Here is an 18,946-nt window from a genome sequence, read left to right on the forward strand (position 1 = left end):
GATTCCTCAAATACAATATTCTTAAAAGTATTCCTTGGATAATGATTTCTCATATATTCATGAATATTCTAGCATTAAAGACAAGAGTTAACGATATATTGAAGCTTATTCTTAGTATTATAATACATCGAGTTAGTTTCATTCAGTCTAGTTCTAAGGATTGTTTTTTCAGATAAATCTTGGATCTTCAATCAAAATAATATCTATTAAAATAAAATCAAGCATTAAAACATAATGAAACCACCAATATCTATAGAAATAGAAAAGTATATATATAAATCATCAAAATATTTTATAGTTTAAGATTACATCCAATCTCAAAAGGAGTGTAGCTACCTATGGTAGCTATTACAACAAAAGAAAGGAGAGAAAATGGTTGAAAAATGGTGTTTCAATGCTCATTCATCAAATGTCCTAGTTCTCCTTTCCTAAAGTTTTGTTCTTGCTCCTCCCTTTTTTCTTCTTTGCTGATTCTTCTTTTCTTAAAAGAGGAGTTCATGAATTCTCACTCAAGTAAGAAAATATCGCTTAAGCTAAAAGAACATTCTCACTCAAGCAAGAAGTAAGACATTCTCGCTTAATCAAAAATTAGGCAAAGGCACAAGTTTGCTTCATGCATTCTTCTTCAAGCAAGAGATTTTTGCTTGAACGAGATTAGGTCAAAGTCAATTCTTCCGATCGCATTTGTCTCCTATCCTCATTAAAAATTTAACAACAATGAATATATTCATCTCAATCTCTAAATCAAAATAAATACTTTAATTCAAACGCTTATAAATTAAAAGATAATTTAAATTTAAATTAGATTTATTGAAGTAAATAAGTGCCTTAATTCATATTACAATTTACTAAAATTTGGCACTTATCAAACCTATAAATGCGTTTTGCATGTGTTATATGAGATCTCAAACTTCATCTTTAATTTTGACTCGAAACATCATCGTGTTGCAAAATGGTAACCTAATTAGGTTCAACCTTTAATTTAAGTTGATCATCTTTCCTTTTGATCCAAGTGTTGGTGGATGGTGAGCCTTGTGAAGACTATACAAGTGGTGGTGAGTGGTGATAGGGCAAAATTTTTTCACACTTTTTTTTTTGTTTTAATTTTAAAAATTCTTCCAGAATTTTAATTATCAAAGTGATTTTACAAATCAATTTTTAGAATTAATTTTTTGGAATTTGTCTTCCAAAAATTAAATTTTAAAATTGATTTATAAATAATTCCAGAAGTAAAAAAGAAAAAAAAAAGTCACACGAGAGCAAAGCTAATGAAGTAAGGAGGGGTGGAAGTGAGTGAAATGAGTGGACTCGAGATGAGTAGCTATGGTAGGTCATTATTCAAGGTTCCAAAATTTATAACTCTTCAAAAAAGAATATTAGCAATACATTCTCTAACACACTCTCTAATACATTCTTCACTTTGGCTAAATTTATTGAAAACTAACTAAAAAAGTATGGGAGAGAAATATTAATTTGAGAGTAAGAAAGAGTGAGACACATGTGCTTTATATAGTTCTCAATAAATTAGCCAATGATGGGATTGTGTTGCAAAGAATGTATTAAAGTTTGTTGCTAGCATTACTCAACTCTTCAAATTAAGTGGCAACTAGAAGAATTGTTGTAAGATCATTTACACACGTGTCCCTCGACTCTCATCAAGGTTCCATTACATTGGTAATGATATTTGTGTATTTTTTAGGACAGTGGTCAACTCCTCAAATCACCCTCTTTTGGTGACAACTCTACTTAAGGCTTATGCTCGTGTTAGTTGCCATTTTTGTTTCACAATGTGGACAAAATATAGTCTCAACATTTAAATAGCAAACTCTTATAGGAGAGAAAAGTGTTAGCATGATAAGAAAAATAATTTTAGAGTAAAAGAAAAATACTAACATGATGTTACAGTATTTACAACACTTTCACATATTTTAATATTGTGATATCTCTTGAAGCATACTAGGGGTTGAGACCAACCTAAATTCTTGATACTGAGTGGTATGAGATGTTGACAACGGTAGTCCATTGTGCTTTCATAATCTTCAAAGGATAGTGTTCCTACATAAAATATTCCAACACTCAAGTCAGTAGAAATTTGGCCAAATTAAAGATATAAGTTTTTGAGATAGCGTACTTGAACCAAAGGATTTTGTTCATATACACAAGTTGTGTTAGCTAAGGTGGATTTTTTGTTATGTGCACTTAACATTGTAATCATTTAGATATGAAAATGTGTTCAAAAGTTGTATAATTTGCATAGTACATCCAAAAAATTAACCAAAGGTCATATTAGTTAAGGTGAATTTTTTGAGATGTGGTCAATTTTATCGTGTTAGCACATCCAATAAATTTTTGAGATAACGTACCTGAACCAAAAGATTCCATTTATATACACAGGTTGTGTTAGTTAAGGTGGATTTTTTGTTATGTGCACCTAACATTTTAATCATTTAGGTACAGAATTGCGTTCAGAACCTATATAGTCTGCATATCACATCCAATAAAGTTGACTACATGTCAAGAATGTAAAAGTCATCATAAAGTTGACTACATGTCAAGAATGTCAAAGTCATCATATAGTCGAGAGACGTTTATGTAACAGTTAGTGATTAAGGATATAAATTGAATCCAATATGAACCTAACTTATGGTTCATCCAAGGTGGATAAGTAATTTGTGACCGAAGTAGGGTTTGTGATTGTAGTCAATAGTGTGTAATATGGTTCCTCTAGATTTGGTTCATTTGAGGTGGATAAGTAATTTCTAACACAGAGATACAATTTTTAACCATTAACCTAGGTCCATGTATGAATACCTAGAATGTTTGGTGGGAGTGGGTGAAGATATAGGTAACACATTATACAATCCTACTCATACATGCATGATATATTTATTTATAATTAAAATTAGAAAGATTTTTAAATAAAATTTTAATTAAATTAAATAAATTTGTAATATTTTATAAATAGAAATTGAATATCTTTTAATTAAGTTATATACTATATTCAATTAATGCAATTTTAGTTGGTTTTTTAATCACTAACGTTGGTGTTATAATAGTATTCATATTTATTAGTATGTTAAACAAATACATTACAAGAACAATGAACAGTTGGTTCACATGGATGATTCCCTCAAAACAGTCTCCAATTCAAGATTTATGTATAAAGGGGGAATACTATATATATATATATTAAAAAAATCAATTATATCATCCTGTGAATGTTTTCAATGTAAATATAATTATTTATCATTAAAAATCACAATTGTGGTAGACTATATATATATATATATATATATATATATATATATATATATATATATATATATATGAGATAAGATTCATTAACACCAAATGTAAGTCTAAAAGACTTACACCAAATTCTAACTGTATAAATCAAATAATCTAACAGTTGAAAAGTTACTTAGTTTAACTAAAGCAATAAAGTACAAGCAAGTAGAAATTTCGTATATTCTAACTCACTGAAATGAGTAAAATATCATTTGTCCTTAAAATTACCTATGGAGTTTACTTAAAATGAAATTTTGTATAATTTTTTTTTATAAACACTTATTCATTTTACTTTTCTTTTATTTTGTTTTTTATTACTATTTTATATTAAAGGACTAAATTAATGATATTTTACAAAATGAGATATACAGTAAGCCTTTTGAAAAGTAGAATATTAATATGACTGACATAAAAAAAAAATTTAAAGATTAAAATAAAGATTTATGCTAATTAGAATGTAATTATTAGGTCTAAATATGTTTACAAATGTGTAGATATTATTATCCACACTAATATAATTCTAACTCTATGTATTTTTATATTAGTTTAATTAAATTTTTGGCCTTTTAAAAATATATAATTTTATTATTTGGTATTTTATTCTTATTTTTATTTTTATTTTTTTTAAATTACTTCTTTATAATATATTTTTCTTTACCAATTTTTCTCTTATAATTTTTATTCTTTAAATATCACAAATTTTTTTTATTTATCTTCATAAACATCATGAACTTTTTATTTGATCTTCATTACGAAGGACTAAACAAAACACTTGTAATATTTAAACAAATAAATAAATAAAATAGATTAGTTTGTAACAAAAAAAAATGCAATTTATGAAAGACTCATTTTAAAAAATTTAAAATAAAGACCAAATTAAAAATAAATAAACTTTTCAAGTACTAAAAACTTAGTTAAACCTTTACATTTTGATGCAAATGAGAATCCAACATGTCATCATCCCTACTTTCAAATTAGATTATGCCTTTACAATTGGAAATAATCATGTTAAAGAGATATTAAAAAATGCTTCCCTTCAAAACTATCATACTCAGAAGTACCAACATCAAAGTGAATGGTTTAAGTTGTCCTCCCTAATCATTCCACTCTATCACTATTCATTTGATGAGCTCAATTTGTTTCTACATTCCATTACTAACGACTCCACTACATCTCAAGAATGCCCTCGCAACACGTTTTCTATAAAATTCACTTTAATCGTCTTCGAGACTTATATTCGCTAAACAAGACAACCATAGGTGATTAGTACTTTTCCATGCTCTTATGCTCCAGAGGTTGAATCATTGAGGCCATCAACAACGGAAATTTGACAAAGGAAAATTGCGAGGGTAACATCCTGCATTTTGATTTAAATAAAATGAGGTTTGTTAAAGTATAATTGGAATAGATTTGGATAGAATTTATATTTTAAAAAAAATGAATAGTAAAATTGCCTATGAACAGTGTTGATGAATAGTAAAACTGCCTATAAACAGTAAACCGCGTATGAACAGTGAAATCGCCTATGTACAGTGACGATGACATCATCAATGATATCAGCATAACGTCATGGCTGACGTCACATCCGCGTACAGTCCGTGTACATTACGTGTGCACAGTATTTCTGACATGAACAGTGACCGCAAACAGTGTTTCTGACGTGAACAGTAAGGCGGTAAATAGTATTTCTGGTGATGAACAGTAAATTTTGAAAATTTTCTATAAAAAGGGAGTTTCACACGAAATTTTCATTTCTTCACTCCTATCCAAGGTTCTCAAAAGTTCTAAGGCTATATCTCACCATTTTCTCCCATACTAAACCTCATAAACTTAGATTTTTCTTCAGATTTGTGATTCTATGTCCGATCTAAAGGATTTCAAGTAAGTTTCTCTAAGTTTGAAGTTAGATTTACCGCTCGTTTCTCTTCTTCTTCTTCTTCTTATAGATGTTCATGATGTTCTTAGTAAAAACTTCATTCTAGAGTTCAAATCTTCGGTTAAATTTTTGTAAAAGCTCTGTTTTGAGGTAAGGGAGTTCTACTTTATCATTTTGTTATGTTTATTACTTGTATTCTCATGGATCTTGTCATGTATGTGATTATATGTGGAATAATCCTTGTTTTCTGATAAATAATCGATGAAAAGTGAGAATAATTGGCTGTTTATGTGATTTTATGATGAGTACATGGTGAAAATGTGATATTATGTTCAAATAGGGCATGATAAGGTAGATTAAGGATGGTTTATATGACTTTATGATTTTATGATTTTGTGATATGGAATATACAAAGAGATGGATGTTTCATGTTCGAATATATTAAGTTTCATCTAAAAATGATGTGTATTGTGAATATGCCATGGTTTGATGTATATAATGAAAAGTATGTGAAAATATAATGAAAAATATGTGTGCACATGATAAATGGCATATGTGAACATGTGAATATACTCGAAAGAGTATAAGATGGAAAAGGATATGATGTAAATAGTTACAGAGATACACTGGGAGAGTGAAAGATGGAGATGATATGGAATATCTTGGGGAAATGTAGGGTGGTGAGTGACATTCGGGATTGTACATGGAATATTGTGTTCAAATACACCACATGACCACACACTCATTTCTCGACTTGACTCCTGACCATTACCTTTGCTAAGGGGCTGTCTATTGCATGCATTGTATCTGTATTGCATTGGGTCATCCGGCGACTATTTACATGGATGTGTAAGACCTCGGAATAGAGGCATCGGATAACTGTGGCTACAGGGTGCGGTAAGTGCGGATAAAAGTAAAAAAAATTGTGAATATGTGGAATATAATATGTGTTAAGATGAGAATATGCTTTATATGATATTGTGATATGTAATGCCATGATGTTTTCTTTAATTGTGATAAGATGTGTTTTGAGATGAATATGTGTAATGTATGAGTGGTAGGGTAGAGACTCAGCCTTACACAACATTTTCAGGAAACCAGGACGAATAGTACCAGGCTCACAGTGCATGGATGGATGAGAACTGCTATAGGACTTAGTTATTTTGAGTTATGTAATGAATATTTTCAGTTCTATAGCATTCTTTTAAAACAGTTGTAAAATTACTATTTCTTTTTGTTGCTGATGAAAATTCTAGAATCTTTGTTTTTCTAAAGTACTTATGAATTAATGAAATTTTACTCTATGAACCTTATACCATTTCAATGTCTCTTTTTTCTTATTAGAAAGTTTTTGAAGGAAAATTTACTTTACCATATAAATTTTTATGAAAATTTATCATATATTGAGAAAAGAAATACAAGGCGTTACAATTTTGGTATCAGAGCAGTTCATCCAGACCAGACTGGGATATGGGACTAACATGTCTATGTTGTGTAATAGATATACTAGAATATGAAATGATTATTTGCTAATATGACTTGTTAGATGTGAATTACCTAAACTAGATGTATATATGTATGCGAATGATAGATTAATAAGTGATTTGAGTTTATTGCAAGATTAGAGTTATGGCTTGTAGAGGTAGACCTGCTGGTGCTACAAATGAACTCTTAGAGCGCATGACCCAAGTCTTAGAGACTTTGGCACATAACCAAAGGCTGAACCAGCCAAGTATAGAGGACTTTCTTCTTTTACTAGGCATAACCCTCCAAAATTTGAGGGAAAGTTTGATCCTGAGGGAGCTCAGAGGTGAATAGAAAATGTGGAGAAGATTTTCCATGCCATAGATGTAGAGAGGAGCATAAGGTAACTTATGCTACTTATATGCTGAGTGGAGAAGCTGAGGACTGGTGGAGATTTGCTAGTCAAACTCTACTACAAGAAGATGGTTATATTCCTTGGGAGACATTTAAGGCAACTTTTCCGGGAAATTACTTCCCTAGAGATTTAAAGAAACAGAAGGCTAGGGAGCTCCTTGAGTTGAAACAAGGAAACATGTCTATAGGTGAATATGCTGCTAAATTTCATGAATTGATGAAATACTGGCCTCACTATCAACATAATGATGGAGAGGAAGATCTATGTGCTCAATTTGAACATGGGCTTAGGCCAGATATTCAAGCTGCTGTTAGTGTATTCCAGCTGACAGATTTACCCACTCTAGTGAGTAAATGCAGAATATTTGAAGCCAATACTAAGGGTAAGACGGTGGATACCAGAATCGGTAGTCTTGTGAGGCAAGACCGAAGGCCTCCAAGATTTTCTAGAGGACCTTACTCTAGTCCAAATCAGTCTCAAGTGAAGTGAACTGTATCTCAAGAAGATAGTAGTGATGGTTCTGGTTCTTTCAAAAGGTCACTAAAATGTTTCAAGTGTAGTGGACCTCATATTAAAAAGAATTGTCCTCAACTTCCACCAACATGTGACATTTGTGGGAAAATGGGACACTCTGCTAGTGTCTGTTGGTCTGCTCCACAAAAGAGTAGAAGCATGAGTGTGGAACAAAGACCTGAATCTAGAGCAAGCACTGGAACAAAGCCAAATGTGAAAGGTAAAGTTTTTGCTATGAGCGGAGCTGAGGCCTCAAAATCAGAGGAGCTTATTAGAGGTAAATGTATCATAAAAGACTGACTTGTAGATGTGTTGTTTGATTCTGGTGCTACTCATTCCTTTATTTCTGTGGATTGTATGAGATGTCTAGAATTACTTGTATTTGAATTGTCTTGTGATGTTATTGTATCTACTCCTACGGGTAAACCCGTAGCAACTTCTTCTGTGTGTTTAGGTTGTACTATGATGGTACATGGTAGGAGTTTTAGTATAGATTTGATTTGTTTACCTCTTTCCCAACTTGATGTAATTTTGGGAATTAATTGGTTGTCATCCAACCATGTTCTATTGGACTGTAAAGAGAAAGTTTTGATTTTTGGCACTAAAGTATCAGAAAGTGCTAAACTCTTAGGTCCAGATCAATCAGAAAATATAATAAGTGCTAAGGCTTTCATGGTTCTATTTTCAATTGAGACTTTTTAGAAGTTTTGAGTATATCCCAGTAGTTAGAGATTTTTTAGAAGTTTTCCCTGATGATGTTACTGAATTGCCACCAGAAAGAGAGATTGAGTTTATTATTGATCTCATTCCGAGAGCAAATTCTATTTCTGTTGCACCATATAGTATGTCACCAGTGGAGTTGGCTGAGGTAAAGAAACAGGTAGAAGAATTATTGCAGAAAAGGTTAATAAGGCCAAGTGTGTCACCTTGGGAGCACCTGTTCTTTTGGTGAAAAAGAAATATGGGAGCATGAGGATGTGTGTTGATTATAGGCAATTGAATAAGGTAACAATAAAGAACAAGTATCTTATTCCTCGAATTGATGACTTGATGGATCAGTTACGAGGATCTTCCGTATTTTCAAAGATTGATTTGCGATCTGGTTATCATCAGATCAGAGTCAAGAGTAAGGATATCCCCAAGACATTTAGAACCCGCTGTGGCCACTATGAGTATCTAGTTATGCCATTCGGTGTGACTAATACTCCTGTAGTATTCATGAACTACATGAATAGAATTTTTCATGAGTTTTTGGATAAATTTGTTGTAGTATTTATAGATGATATTCTGATTTATTCCAAGACTCATGAAGAACATGCAGAACACTTGAGAATTGTTTTACAGATACTAAGAGAAAGACAATTGTATGCAAAATTCTCTAAGTGTGAATTTTAGATACCACAAATTCAATTTTTGGGATATGTGGTATCAAAAGATGGTATTATGGTGGATCTAGTAAAGGTGGAAGCAGTGGCTTAATGGCCAAGGCCTACTAATCCCACATAAATTTGCAGTTTTCTGGGACTAGCTGGTTATTATAGGAAATTTATTGAAAGATTTTCTAAAATAGCTTTTCCTTTGACGAAGTTAACAAGAAAAGGAAAAGAGTTTGTGTGGAATGAAGAGTGTGAAGCTAGTTTCCAAAAGCTGAAAGAAAAGTTAACATCTGCCCCTGTCTTAGTTTTGCCTAATCCAGAACAGAAATTTGATGTGTATTGTGATGCATCTGGGCAAGGGCTTGGTTGTATCTTGATGCAGGATGGAAGGGTAGTTGCTTATACTTCGAGGCAATTGCATCCTCATGAAGTTAATTATCCTACTCATGACTTAGAATTAGTTGCGGTGATTTTTTCCCTTAAGATATGGAAACATTATCTATTCGGGGCGAGATTTGGGGTATTTAGTGATCACAAGAGTTTGAAGTACTTGTTTGATCAGAAAGAGCTAAATATGAGGCAGAGAAGGTGGATGAAATTTCTGAAGGACTATGATTTACATAGTCTTATCATCCTGGGAAGGCAAATGTGGTTGCTGATGCTTTAAGTAGGAAGTCCTTGCATATGGCAAGTATGATGGTGAAAAAATTAGAGTTGATTGAGAAGTTCTGAGATATGAATTTGGCAGTGGAGGTGCGACCTCAGAGTTTGAATCTTGGGACTTCGATAATCAACAATGATTTCTTGGTTAGGGTTCGTGATGCCCAACAAGAAGATATATTCTTGCAGGAAATGATGAGGCAGAATGGTGAAGGAAAGGATTTGGAGTTCCATTGTGATGCAAATGGATTGATTAAGTTCAAGAACCGTGTATGTATTCCTTCCAATGATGAGCTTAAGCAGATGATACTTGAGGAGGCTCATAAAAGCATAATGAGTTTTAATCCTGGTGCGATAAAAATGTATCAAGACTTTAGTAAGAATTTTTGGTGGAATAGAATGAAGAAGGATGTGGTTGAGTATGTAGCAAAGTGTTTAACTTGTCAAAAGACGAAGGTAGAACATCAACGTTCACCTGAAATGTTACAGCCATTAGAAATTCCTGAGTGGAAGTGGGATAGTATTTCTATGGATTTTGTGTCTAGTCTACCAAGAACAAAAAGTAATCATGATGCAATTTGGGTGATAGTAGATAGATTGACTAAAGCAGCTCATTTTCTTTCCATTAATATGAAGTACAAGTTGGAGAAGCTAGCAGATATGTATGTGAGAGATAGTCAGATTGCATGGAGTGCTAACTAGTGTTGTGTCAGACAGAGATCCAAGGTTTACATCGAGATTTTGGGAGAGTCTGCAGAAAGCCTTGGGTACTAAGTTAAAACTTAGTTCAGCTTATCACCCACAAACTGATGGTCAGACTGAAAGAACAATACAGTCCTTGGAGGATTTGTTGAGAGCTTGTGTGATGGAACAACAAGGAACTTGGGAGGAATGTCTACCTTTGGTGGAATTCACATATAATAACAGTTATCATGCAAGCATTGGAATGGCTCCATTTGAGGCTCTGTATGGAAGAAAGTGCAGAACCCTTTTATGTTGGTATGAAACTAGAGAGGCGATCCTATATGCGCCAGATATGGTTCAGAAGCAACATGAGCAAATCAAATTGATCAGAGAAAAGATGAAAATAGCACAAGATAGGCAAATGAGTTACCATGATAAGGGGAGGAAACCTTTAGAGTTTTAGGTGAGTGATCATATATTTTTAAAAGTTTCACCTATAACTGGAGTTGGAAGAGCTTTAAAATCCAAGAAGTTATCTCCTAAGTTTATTGGGCCATTTGAAGTGCTAAGAAAAGTTGGTCCTGTTGCTTATAAAATTGTTTTGCCTCCAAATCTCTCAAATTTACATCCAGTATTTCATATATCTCAGTTTAGAAAATATATTCCTGACCCTACTCATGTGATAGAACTTGATCCTGTTCAAGTAAGAGAGAATTTGTCATATGATGTACAATCGATGAAAATTGTTGATCGTCGTGTTAAGAAATTAAAAGGTAAGGATATTTCACTAGTTAAAGTAGTATGGAATACTAGTGATGAGGGAGATGCCACGCGGGAAACTGAGAATAAGATGAGAGAATTATATCCTAATCTTTTTGTAACTTAGTGAATTTTGGGGACGAAATTCCTTAAAGGAGGGAAGAATTGTAACATTCTGCATTTTGATTTAAATATAATGAAGTTTGTTAAAGTATAATTGGAATAGATTTGGATAGAATTTATATTTTAAAAAAAATGAATAGTAAAATCGCCTATGAACAATGTTGATGATGTCATCAATGACATCAACATGACGTCATGACTGACGTCACATCCGCGTACAGTCCGTGTACATTACGTGTGCACAGTGTTTCCAGCATGAATAGTGACCGCAAATAGTGTTTCTGGTGTGAACAGTAAGACGGTGAACAATGTTTCCGGCGATGAACAGTAAATTTCAAAAAATTTCTATAAAAAGGGGTTTCACACGAAATTTTTATTTCTTCACTCCTATCCAAGGTTCTCAAAGGTTCTAAGGTTATATCTCACCATTTTCTCTCATACTAAACCTCCTAAACTTAGATTTTTCTTCAGATTTGTGATTCTACGTCCGATTTAAAGGATTTCAAGTAAGTTTCTCTAAGTTTGAAGTTAGATTTATGTTCGTTTCTTTTCTTCTTCTTCTTCTTATAGATGTTCATGATGTTCTTAGGAAAAACTCCGTTCTAGAGTTCAAATCTTCGGTTAAATTTTTGTAAAAGCTTTGTTTTGAGGTAAAGGGGGCTCTACTTTATCATTTTGTTATGTTTATTACTTGTATTCTCATGAATCTTGTCATGTATGTGATTATATGTAGAATAATCCTTATTTTATGAGAAATAATCGGTGAAAAGTGAGAATAATTGGCTGTTTATGTGATTTTATGAGGAATACATGGTGAAAATGTGATATTATGTTCAAATAGGGCATGATAAGGTATATTGAGGATGGTTGATATGATTTTATGATTTTGTGATATGGAATATACAAAGAGATGGATGTTTCATGTTTGAATATATTAAGTTTCATGTAAAAATGATGTGTATTGTGAATATGCCATGGTTTGATGTATATGATGAAAAGTGTATGGAAATATAATGAAAAATATGTGTGCACATGATAAATGGCATATGTGAACATGTGAATATACTCGAAAGAGTATAAGATGGAAAAAGATATGATATAAATAGTTACAGAGATACACTGGGGAGTGGAAGATGGAGATGATATGGAATATCTTGGGAAAATGCAGGGTGGTGAGTGACATTCGAGATTGTGCATGGAATATTGTGTTCGAATGCACCACATGGCCACACACTCATTTCTCAACTTAACTCCTGACCATTACCTTTACTAAGGGGTTGTCTATTGCATGCGTTGTATCCGTATTGCATTAGACCATCCGGCGACTATTTATATGGATGTGTAAGACCTCGGAATAGAGGCATCGGATAAATGTGGCCACAGGACGCGGTAAGCGCAGATAAAAGTAAAAGAAATTGTGAATCTATGGAATATAATATATGTTGAGATAAAAATAAGCTTTATATGACATTGTGATATGTAATGTCATAATGTTTTTTTTAATCATGATAAGATGTGTTTTGAGATGAATATGTGTAATGTATGAATGGTAAGATAGAGACTCACTCTTACATAACATTTTCAAGAAATCAGGACGAATAGTACCAGGCTCACAGTGCATGGATGGATGAGAACTGCTATAGGACTTAGTTATTTTGTGTTATATAATGAATATTTTCAGTTCTATAGCATTCTTTTGAAACAGTTGTAAAATTACTATTTCTTTTTGTTACTGATGAAAATTTTAAAATCTTTATTTTTCTAAAGTACTTATGAATTAATGAAATTTTACTTTATAAACCTTATACCATTTCAATGTCTCTTTTTCTTATTAAAAAATTTCTAAAAAAAAATTTACTTTATCATATAAAAATTTATCATATATTAAAAAATATAAAGCGTTACAGCAAACACATAAAATTCCTATCCAAGTAACATTGACCTAATGATAGAATGCAGCGGTGCGCACACAAAATTTTAAGTACCAGCAAATTATCAGAAATAACAAATCAAAGTTCGTAAAAGTTATTCCAATGAGCAGTGATAAAGCTTATGGAAGGCAAGTTTTATTCTTTATTTATCTATTACAAAAAGTAAATACACGTCTGCATATTACACTAGGTTCGTGATTCGTGAAATCCTTTAGCACGAAATAATGGTGCACTAAGAAAAGAGTTGACCTTCTATAAGGGATGAAAATTCGAAAATCGCACGTTTACCCATAGTAAACAGAACAACTAATTCATTTTAGCCCAAAAGCCAGTCTATCTAGTAGACTATTATCTTTCTCAAATAAATCAAATTGAATTTTGTAATTAAAAAACAACCAACAGGCGAATCAAGGAGAAAAAATAGCATATAATTGTGATCAATTCCAAAACAATTATTCAAGAAAATTAGATACAAAATGTAACAAAATTGGAAAAAATTAAAAATGGGGGAGATGGGAGAAGATGGTATGGGGAATCATTTGATTTTAACCGAAACTCTGAAGCGAAAGGATCATGACAGATATAAAGTAAAAACTCTAATCGAGTTGCAAACCCAAAATCCCTAGATGCCGCTATCTATAAAAAAAACTCCGTTGTCACTCAATTCCCAACAAAATAAAGCACTTCACTGAACTTTCACTGGTTGACGAGCAACTTTTCCTCCATTCTGAAAACTCCTTGGCATAGTTTCTCCATTGCTACGCCCAGCATTATTGCCTCCTCGAGGCCGGCCAGAGAACTCACTTCGCTTCTCAAAATCATTCCTATTTGGATAGCCACCACCGCCACCACGGCCACCACCAAAGTTGCCACGGCCCCTGAAGTTATCATTTCTGTCATTTCGGAATCCACCCCTGCCCGATGAATATCTGACCCTATCATTATTAGCTGCAACAAGAATACCCGATGGTAAGTGACAATATTGGCACAATTTATGGAACAGTATAAGCATTAGAATTTTTCTCCTAGCAATTTTACCTTACATGGGATAACCTATTATACAGCATGTCTAGAACATAAATTAGTCAAAGACATTGACGTCATGGGAAATAATCAACAAAACCTGCCGGTTTAATTTTAAAATGTTCAAATTTGCTGAGAAATACAGCCCACATACCTCGCCTTTCTTCAATGGAAAGCCTTCGATTGTCCAATGTAACCGGAGGAGAGGCCTGAAATAATCGTATAAATGTTATATTGGAATAGCTAACAAAAGGCACCATACAAACATTTCTGATGCATTTGCATTACAGGGATTATAAAGTTGAACAATGAGAAAAATCGGCACATAAAGCATACTTCAGATGCACTACATGCAGCAAACTTAGACAATCCACCACCATGCAGCACACATGTAACTACTGCATTTATAAAATGTAAATTAAAATCATTAGCAGTTTTCAATCTTGCATTCCTAATTAATTAATTCTCAAGAAAAATTGTCATCAAACATATGCTGCTAACGACGATAAACCATCAACAGACAATTGCACAAATATATTAACTATTTCACTATAATTAATTGAAAAGAACTCATACTACACAACAATTTTAATTAAAAAAGCACTGCAGATCTCATCAAATTGTAGAACCCTTCCAACATTTTTGCAAAAAACAACTTCTGGATCACAGAATGTGAAACAATTTTCAAAAAAACTAGCATCATATGAAATGTGTCATCTGCAACACCTCCAGTAAATGGACAAAGAATACAAAGTCTAATTACAAATGATGGAGATCTTACCTCAAGTGCACTTTGCATTGAAGTAGCAGATTCAAATTCCACAAAACCAAAACAAGATCCCTGTTGCTGGAAAGGAGAACAAAGTATTGTGTCAATAGTTGTAGTTGTTGAAATAAGTTCCGTACACTAGATTGCAGAAATGTTAGTAACAGACTAACCTTATTACTTCTAACTTGAATACCATCAGGTTTAATGGGCCCAAATTTCTTGAAAACTCGTTCCAGCTGCTCTACTGTTGCATTCATAGGCAAATTTGCAACAAATATTGCATAAGCCTTGCCTGCACAAGGTAAATTACATAAGTTACAAAGAAGCTTCCTGATCAAATGCGACAAGCTATAGTAAACTGTATTCATATACTAGTCACCGAATGGGAATCACCTGCATTCTCATTACTCTTTTCTGTTGGACTGTCAGTGCTAGTAGCTGGCACTTCTGATACAGGCACGCTAGAAACACGGGGTTGTTCAACAGTTTTCACAGGGGAAGTCCTGATATGGAAAGGAGCAGCATTATCTTTCAGTGCATTAACCTGAAACAAAAATTACAGAATAGTCACATATGTTCAGACACTACAAGAGATACAATAAAGATGTAAATAAATAAATAAATAAAACTTACAATGGATGCAAAAGACTTCTTGGGAGCATCCTCCTGTGTATTAGAAGCAGCTTTCTCAGTGTGTGAGTGATGTTCCTGATGATTGGATTCTTTAACATGATTAACAGGAACCACTGTTTCAGTAACTGACAATTTTCCATTCTCCACTGGCTGACTCACTTCTTTGCTGACAGTATTGTCAGCATCAACAATGGCAGTTTGACTAGGTGGAGTGTCTTCAGGAACATGAATGGCCTCTGTATTCATAGATACAAGCAAATATTTAAAACCAAAACTTCTAACAAGAAAAGCAAAAGTCAAGAGGAAGAAAATGAAAAACAGCAGGAATAGAAGCATATATTTATAACCAGGAAATGTAAATAGAAGAATTACCAGGCTCTGGGGTAAAAGAATCTGTTGGAGAACTTTCATCAGCATCATTTGCAGGCACAGATTCAATATCAATTGACTTATACTCATCAATGTATCTGAAAACATCATTCAAAACAAAGTAGCCTTTGTCCTGTGGAGCTAGGAAAAAGGACTGGCTAAACTTCCTTTTCAGATTGTCACTTCCCATCAAGCAGCCAGTAACTACAACCATCACCCCATCCTTGTATGAAGGCTGAGCATCAGCACTCAGAATCTCTACCCTAAAGCTTGTGTAATCCAGAGAAAGTATCTTTTTATTAATATCCTGTACAAAAACAAAGTAAGATCATTCAAGTTAGCATATCTTAAATCATTTGTTGCAATGCATAATAGTCAAAGTAATAAAAAAATATAAAATGCCTCAACTAGAGCACCCAAATAAACTAAGATAAATAATGAGCTTGGGCCAGCATAATGAGCTTATAAAGGGATTGCCAACATTCAATTCATCATGAATTAGATTAGACAATCATGATTATCTTCTTTACTTTCTTGCTTTTCATAGAACAAAAATAACTCAAAAGGGAACCAGAAAGATAGTAAAAGGTGAATAAATTCAGATTTCAGAGCATAATAATACATCAGTTTGATTTCACCCACGAATGAGGGTGCAGATGTGAAGATTGGGTATCAAAAAATAAATGTTTATAAGTATTAAGCAAACTATGACATTAGAATAGGATTATAACAAAGTCCATATCCACATGACTATTATCAGTAATGTATATGCTTTATTGCTCTTCTTGTGATTATTCTTAAATGCTACACCCTCCCAATATCTGATAGCCTTCATGAAATTTTCTGATGTGATTGATACAGTAATGGTCTGTTATTATCACCCAAAAAAATGATGCACACTATTAATAAAGGTGTTAGTTAAGTACACTCCCCCAAGAATGTTAACAACTGATGGTGCACACTATTAATAATAAGTGCCAAAAAGTGTCTTAAGGACACTGGGTAAGGATCAAGAATAGAAAAAGTTAATCAAATAATGTTATTACTGCACTTATTTCCAATACATCCCCAATGTGACCTCCAATAAAGATTTTCTATTATTGCTTCAACCAATTTCCTAACTTACAAAATACTAAGGATTTTCTAAAATAGGACACTATCTCCACATTCACATCAAAAGTGCATAATCCATGGTGCTTTCCATAGAATTTTGAATTGAGTCATGCTTAAACAAATAGCCATTTTTTAATTTAAAAAAAAAACAAATGGCTAATTAAGCATTAAACAGTTCAGGACATGAGAAATTAAAAGAGTAGGTTAGAATAAATGCTACTTGAAATGTGCTAAATTTGCATTTGTATAATTTTGCATGTCTGTGAAACAAATGATTGCATCCATCACTTATACTTACTGCAGTAGTAGTCACTGTGGTCATGGATCCATCTTCTTCAGGTCGACTTAGGACACTAGACTCATGGTAAAATCTGTGAACTTGGTCTGGATCTTGATGCAGTATAGAGTAATACTGCTCCACAAAAGCATTGCCAACCATCTGAGGGGTTGGGGATCCATCAGTTACTGCCATCTCTGCAACGCGACATCGCGGGATGTACACATCGAGAGTTTTAGTCAACTAACGGCACAAAATAAATTATTCCCAAAACCCAATTAAGGAAAACTAATAACCAATAATCCAAAGAATGCACAGACGGAAGCGCAACATCCTTACCCCTCCATTAATAAAACAAGGGGCTTCAATTTAGACAACTAGGATATAGTTAGGCCAAAAAAGCACCACAAAATTAAAGAGACATGGATAACAAGCAACACGTATACAATGTGACAAAATTTAAAACGAATAGCACATGACAAGGCTATAATATAACTTGTAAAAACTGTAAAAAAAATCAACACAATAAAATCTTCAATCACAAGAGATAACACTCATGTTTTCATAATCAACATAGGTCAACGTAAATATAATAAAATGCTATCATCTAATTATTATGATATCCAATTTATATTGACAGAAATAAAATTTACGAAAAATACAAAAGTGTTCATGTAGTATCGGACAAGGTTACAACTGGAGACACAGTGTATGTGCTTGCTTCATAGCATTACACACGAACCAGCCATGTGTCGAGAAAACATCGAAACCTTTGAAATAAACCAGAGGCTATAATAATAATAATAATTTGTGATTGTTTTAACATTTCAAAACCCTAAATCTCAAAAGTACTAGATTAACAACGAAACCCTAATCAACCATCAAAGAGAACTAAACCCGTATAATAAGAAAAACGATACAGACAGAGAAAGAGAACAACTAAGATAAACCAGCGATAGACAAAAAAAGAAAAGAATAAAATCAGAATCAGAATCACGATACTAAGAGTTATTTTGAAAAAGTAAATATATTAATTAAAAAAAAAACTGAAGGAAAATAAGAGAAGGGATACCTCCGAGGGAGAGATCGAAACGCTGAAGGGGAGAGAAGAGAGGAATGGGAGTGGAGGCGGTGGAGTGAGAGTGAAAGTGAGATCTCTGTGTGGAGGTGCGAGGGCGTAAATACTCGTAAATATATATAGGGGACTTTTTTGGTTTCTTGTTGGCGAGGAAAGGGTTGGTTTGGTTTTTTATTGAACCAACAAACCCGGTTTATTCACACTCGTGCTTTTTCGGCCTGCGACTACGACCAGGCCCAAAGTTCTCGGTTGAGGTTTTTAAAAGTTCCTCTGTTGCTGTTTGTTCCTGCTCTTGTCTTTTCTACCCGATCGAGGAGGGAGCAAAATCTTGCCATCACCATTTAGTAATTAAAAACATTTATATTATATATATTTGGGTTGATATTATTTTAGTATGATATATTTAAAAATAAATTTTTTAATGTTATTCAAAAATTAAATTACTTATTCAGTCATCAGAAATTATGCGGGGCATAATTTTTTTTTTCTTTGTAGAGGTTTGATATGAATTAATGTATAATAAATTTTGCGTATTTCCAAGGTAAATTTAAAATATTCGTGTATTTTACAAAAAAAATGACTATCACACTTATCC

At 32.9% G+C, this 18,946-nt stretch overlaps 2 protein-coding genes across 5 annotated transcripts; one reads left to right on the forward strand and one right to left on the reverse strand.

Annotated features, from left to right (window-relative positions):
• Window positions 1-7,049: 7,049 nt before the first annotated feature.
• Window positions 7,050-7,532, forward strand: LOC113859798. The gene has a single exon (XM_027492483.1). The coding sequence runs from the start codon at window positions 7,050-7,052 to the stop codon at window positions 7,530-7,532; it is 483 nt and encodes a 160-aa protein (XP_027348284.1).
• Window positions 7,533-13,491: 5,959 nt separating this feature from the next.
• Window positions 13,492-18,465, reverse strand: LOC113858060 (ras GTPase-activating protein-binding protein 1-like). Of its 4 annotated transcripts, none has more exons than XM_027490489.1 (9): window positions 18,346-18,465; window positions 17,295-17,470; window positions 15,887-16,190; window positions 15,515-15,750; window positions 15,275-15,425; window positions 15,052-15,173; window positions 14,894-14,959; window positions 14,267-14,321; window positions 13,494-14,037 (listed from the first exon to the last, which is right to left on the reverse strand). In XM_027490489.1, exons 2-9 carry the CDS (start codon window positions 17,466-17,468, stop codon window positions 13,775-13,777), a joined length of 1,371 nt encoding a protein of 456 aa, XP_027346290.1. In that variant the 5' UTR covers window positions 17,469-17,470; window positions 18,346-18,465; the 3' UTR covers window positions 13,494-13,774. The 4 variants fall into 4 exon arrangements, with proteins under 4 accessions (XP_027346289.1, XP_027346290.1, XP_027346291.1 ...); XM_027490490.1 differs by having other exon boundaries at window positions 13,500-14,037; window positions 17,295-17,516; window positions 18,346-18,430; XM_027490491.1 differs by having other exon boundaries at window positions 13,601-14,003; window positions 14,263-14,321; window positions 14,894-14,953.
• Between the last annotated feature and the right edge of the window lie 481 nt (window positions 18,466-18,946).

This window comes from Abrus precatorius, unplaced genomic scaffold (genome assembly GCF_003935025.1).
Source record: "Abrus precatorius isolate BTA unplaced genomic scaffold, Abrus_2018 Scaffold2, whole genome shotgun sequence".
NCBI classification, from domain to species: domain Eukaryota; kingdom Viridiplantae; phylum Streptophyta; class Magnoliopsida; order Fabales; family Fabaceae; genus Abrus; species Abrus precatorius.

Excerpts from the sequence above, each read along its gene's own strand:
- LOC113859798 (XM_027492483.1), top strand. The coding sequence starts at position 7,050 with ATGCTGAGTGGAGAAGCTGAGGACTGGTGGAGATTTGCTAGTCAAACT.
- LOC113858060 (XM_027490488.1), bottom strand. The coding sequence starts at position 17,468 with ATGGCAGTAACTGATGGATCCCCAACCCCTCAGATGGTTGGCAATGCT. Across the intron at positions 15,751-15,886 it reads TTCTTTTACCCCAGAGCCTG|AGGCCATTCATGTTCCTGAA; the intron begins GTAATTCTTCTA and ends CTATGAATACAG. Across the intron at positions 14,038-14,266 it reads TTCCATTGAAGAAAGGCGAG|CTAATAATGATAGGGTCAGA; the intron begins GTATGTGGGCTG and ends TTCTTGTTGCAG.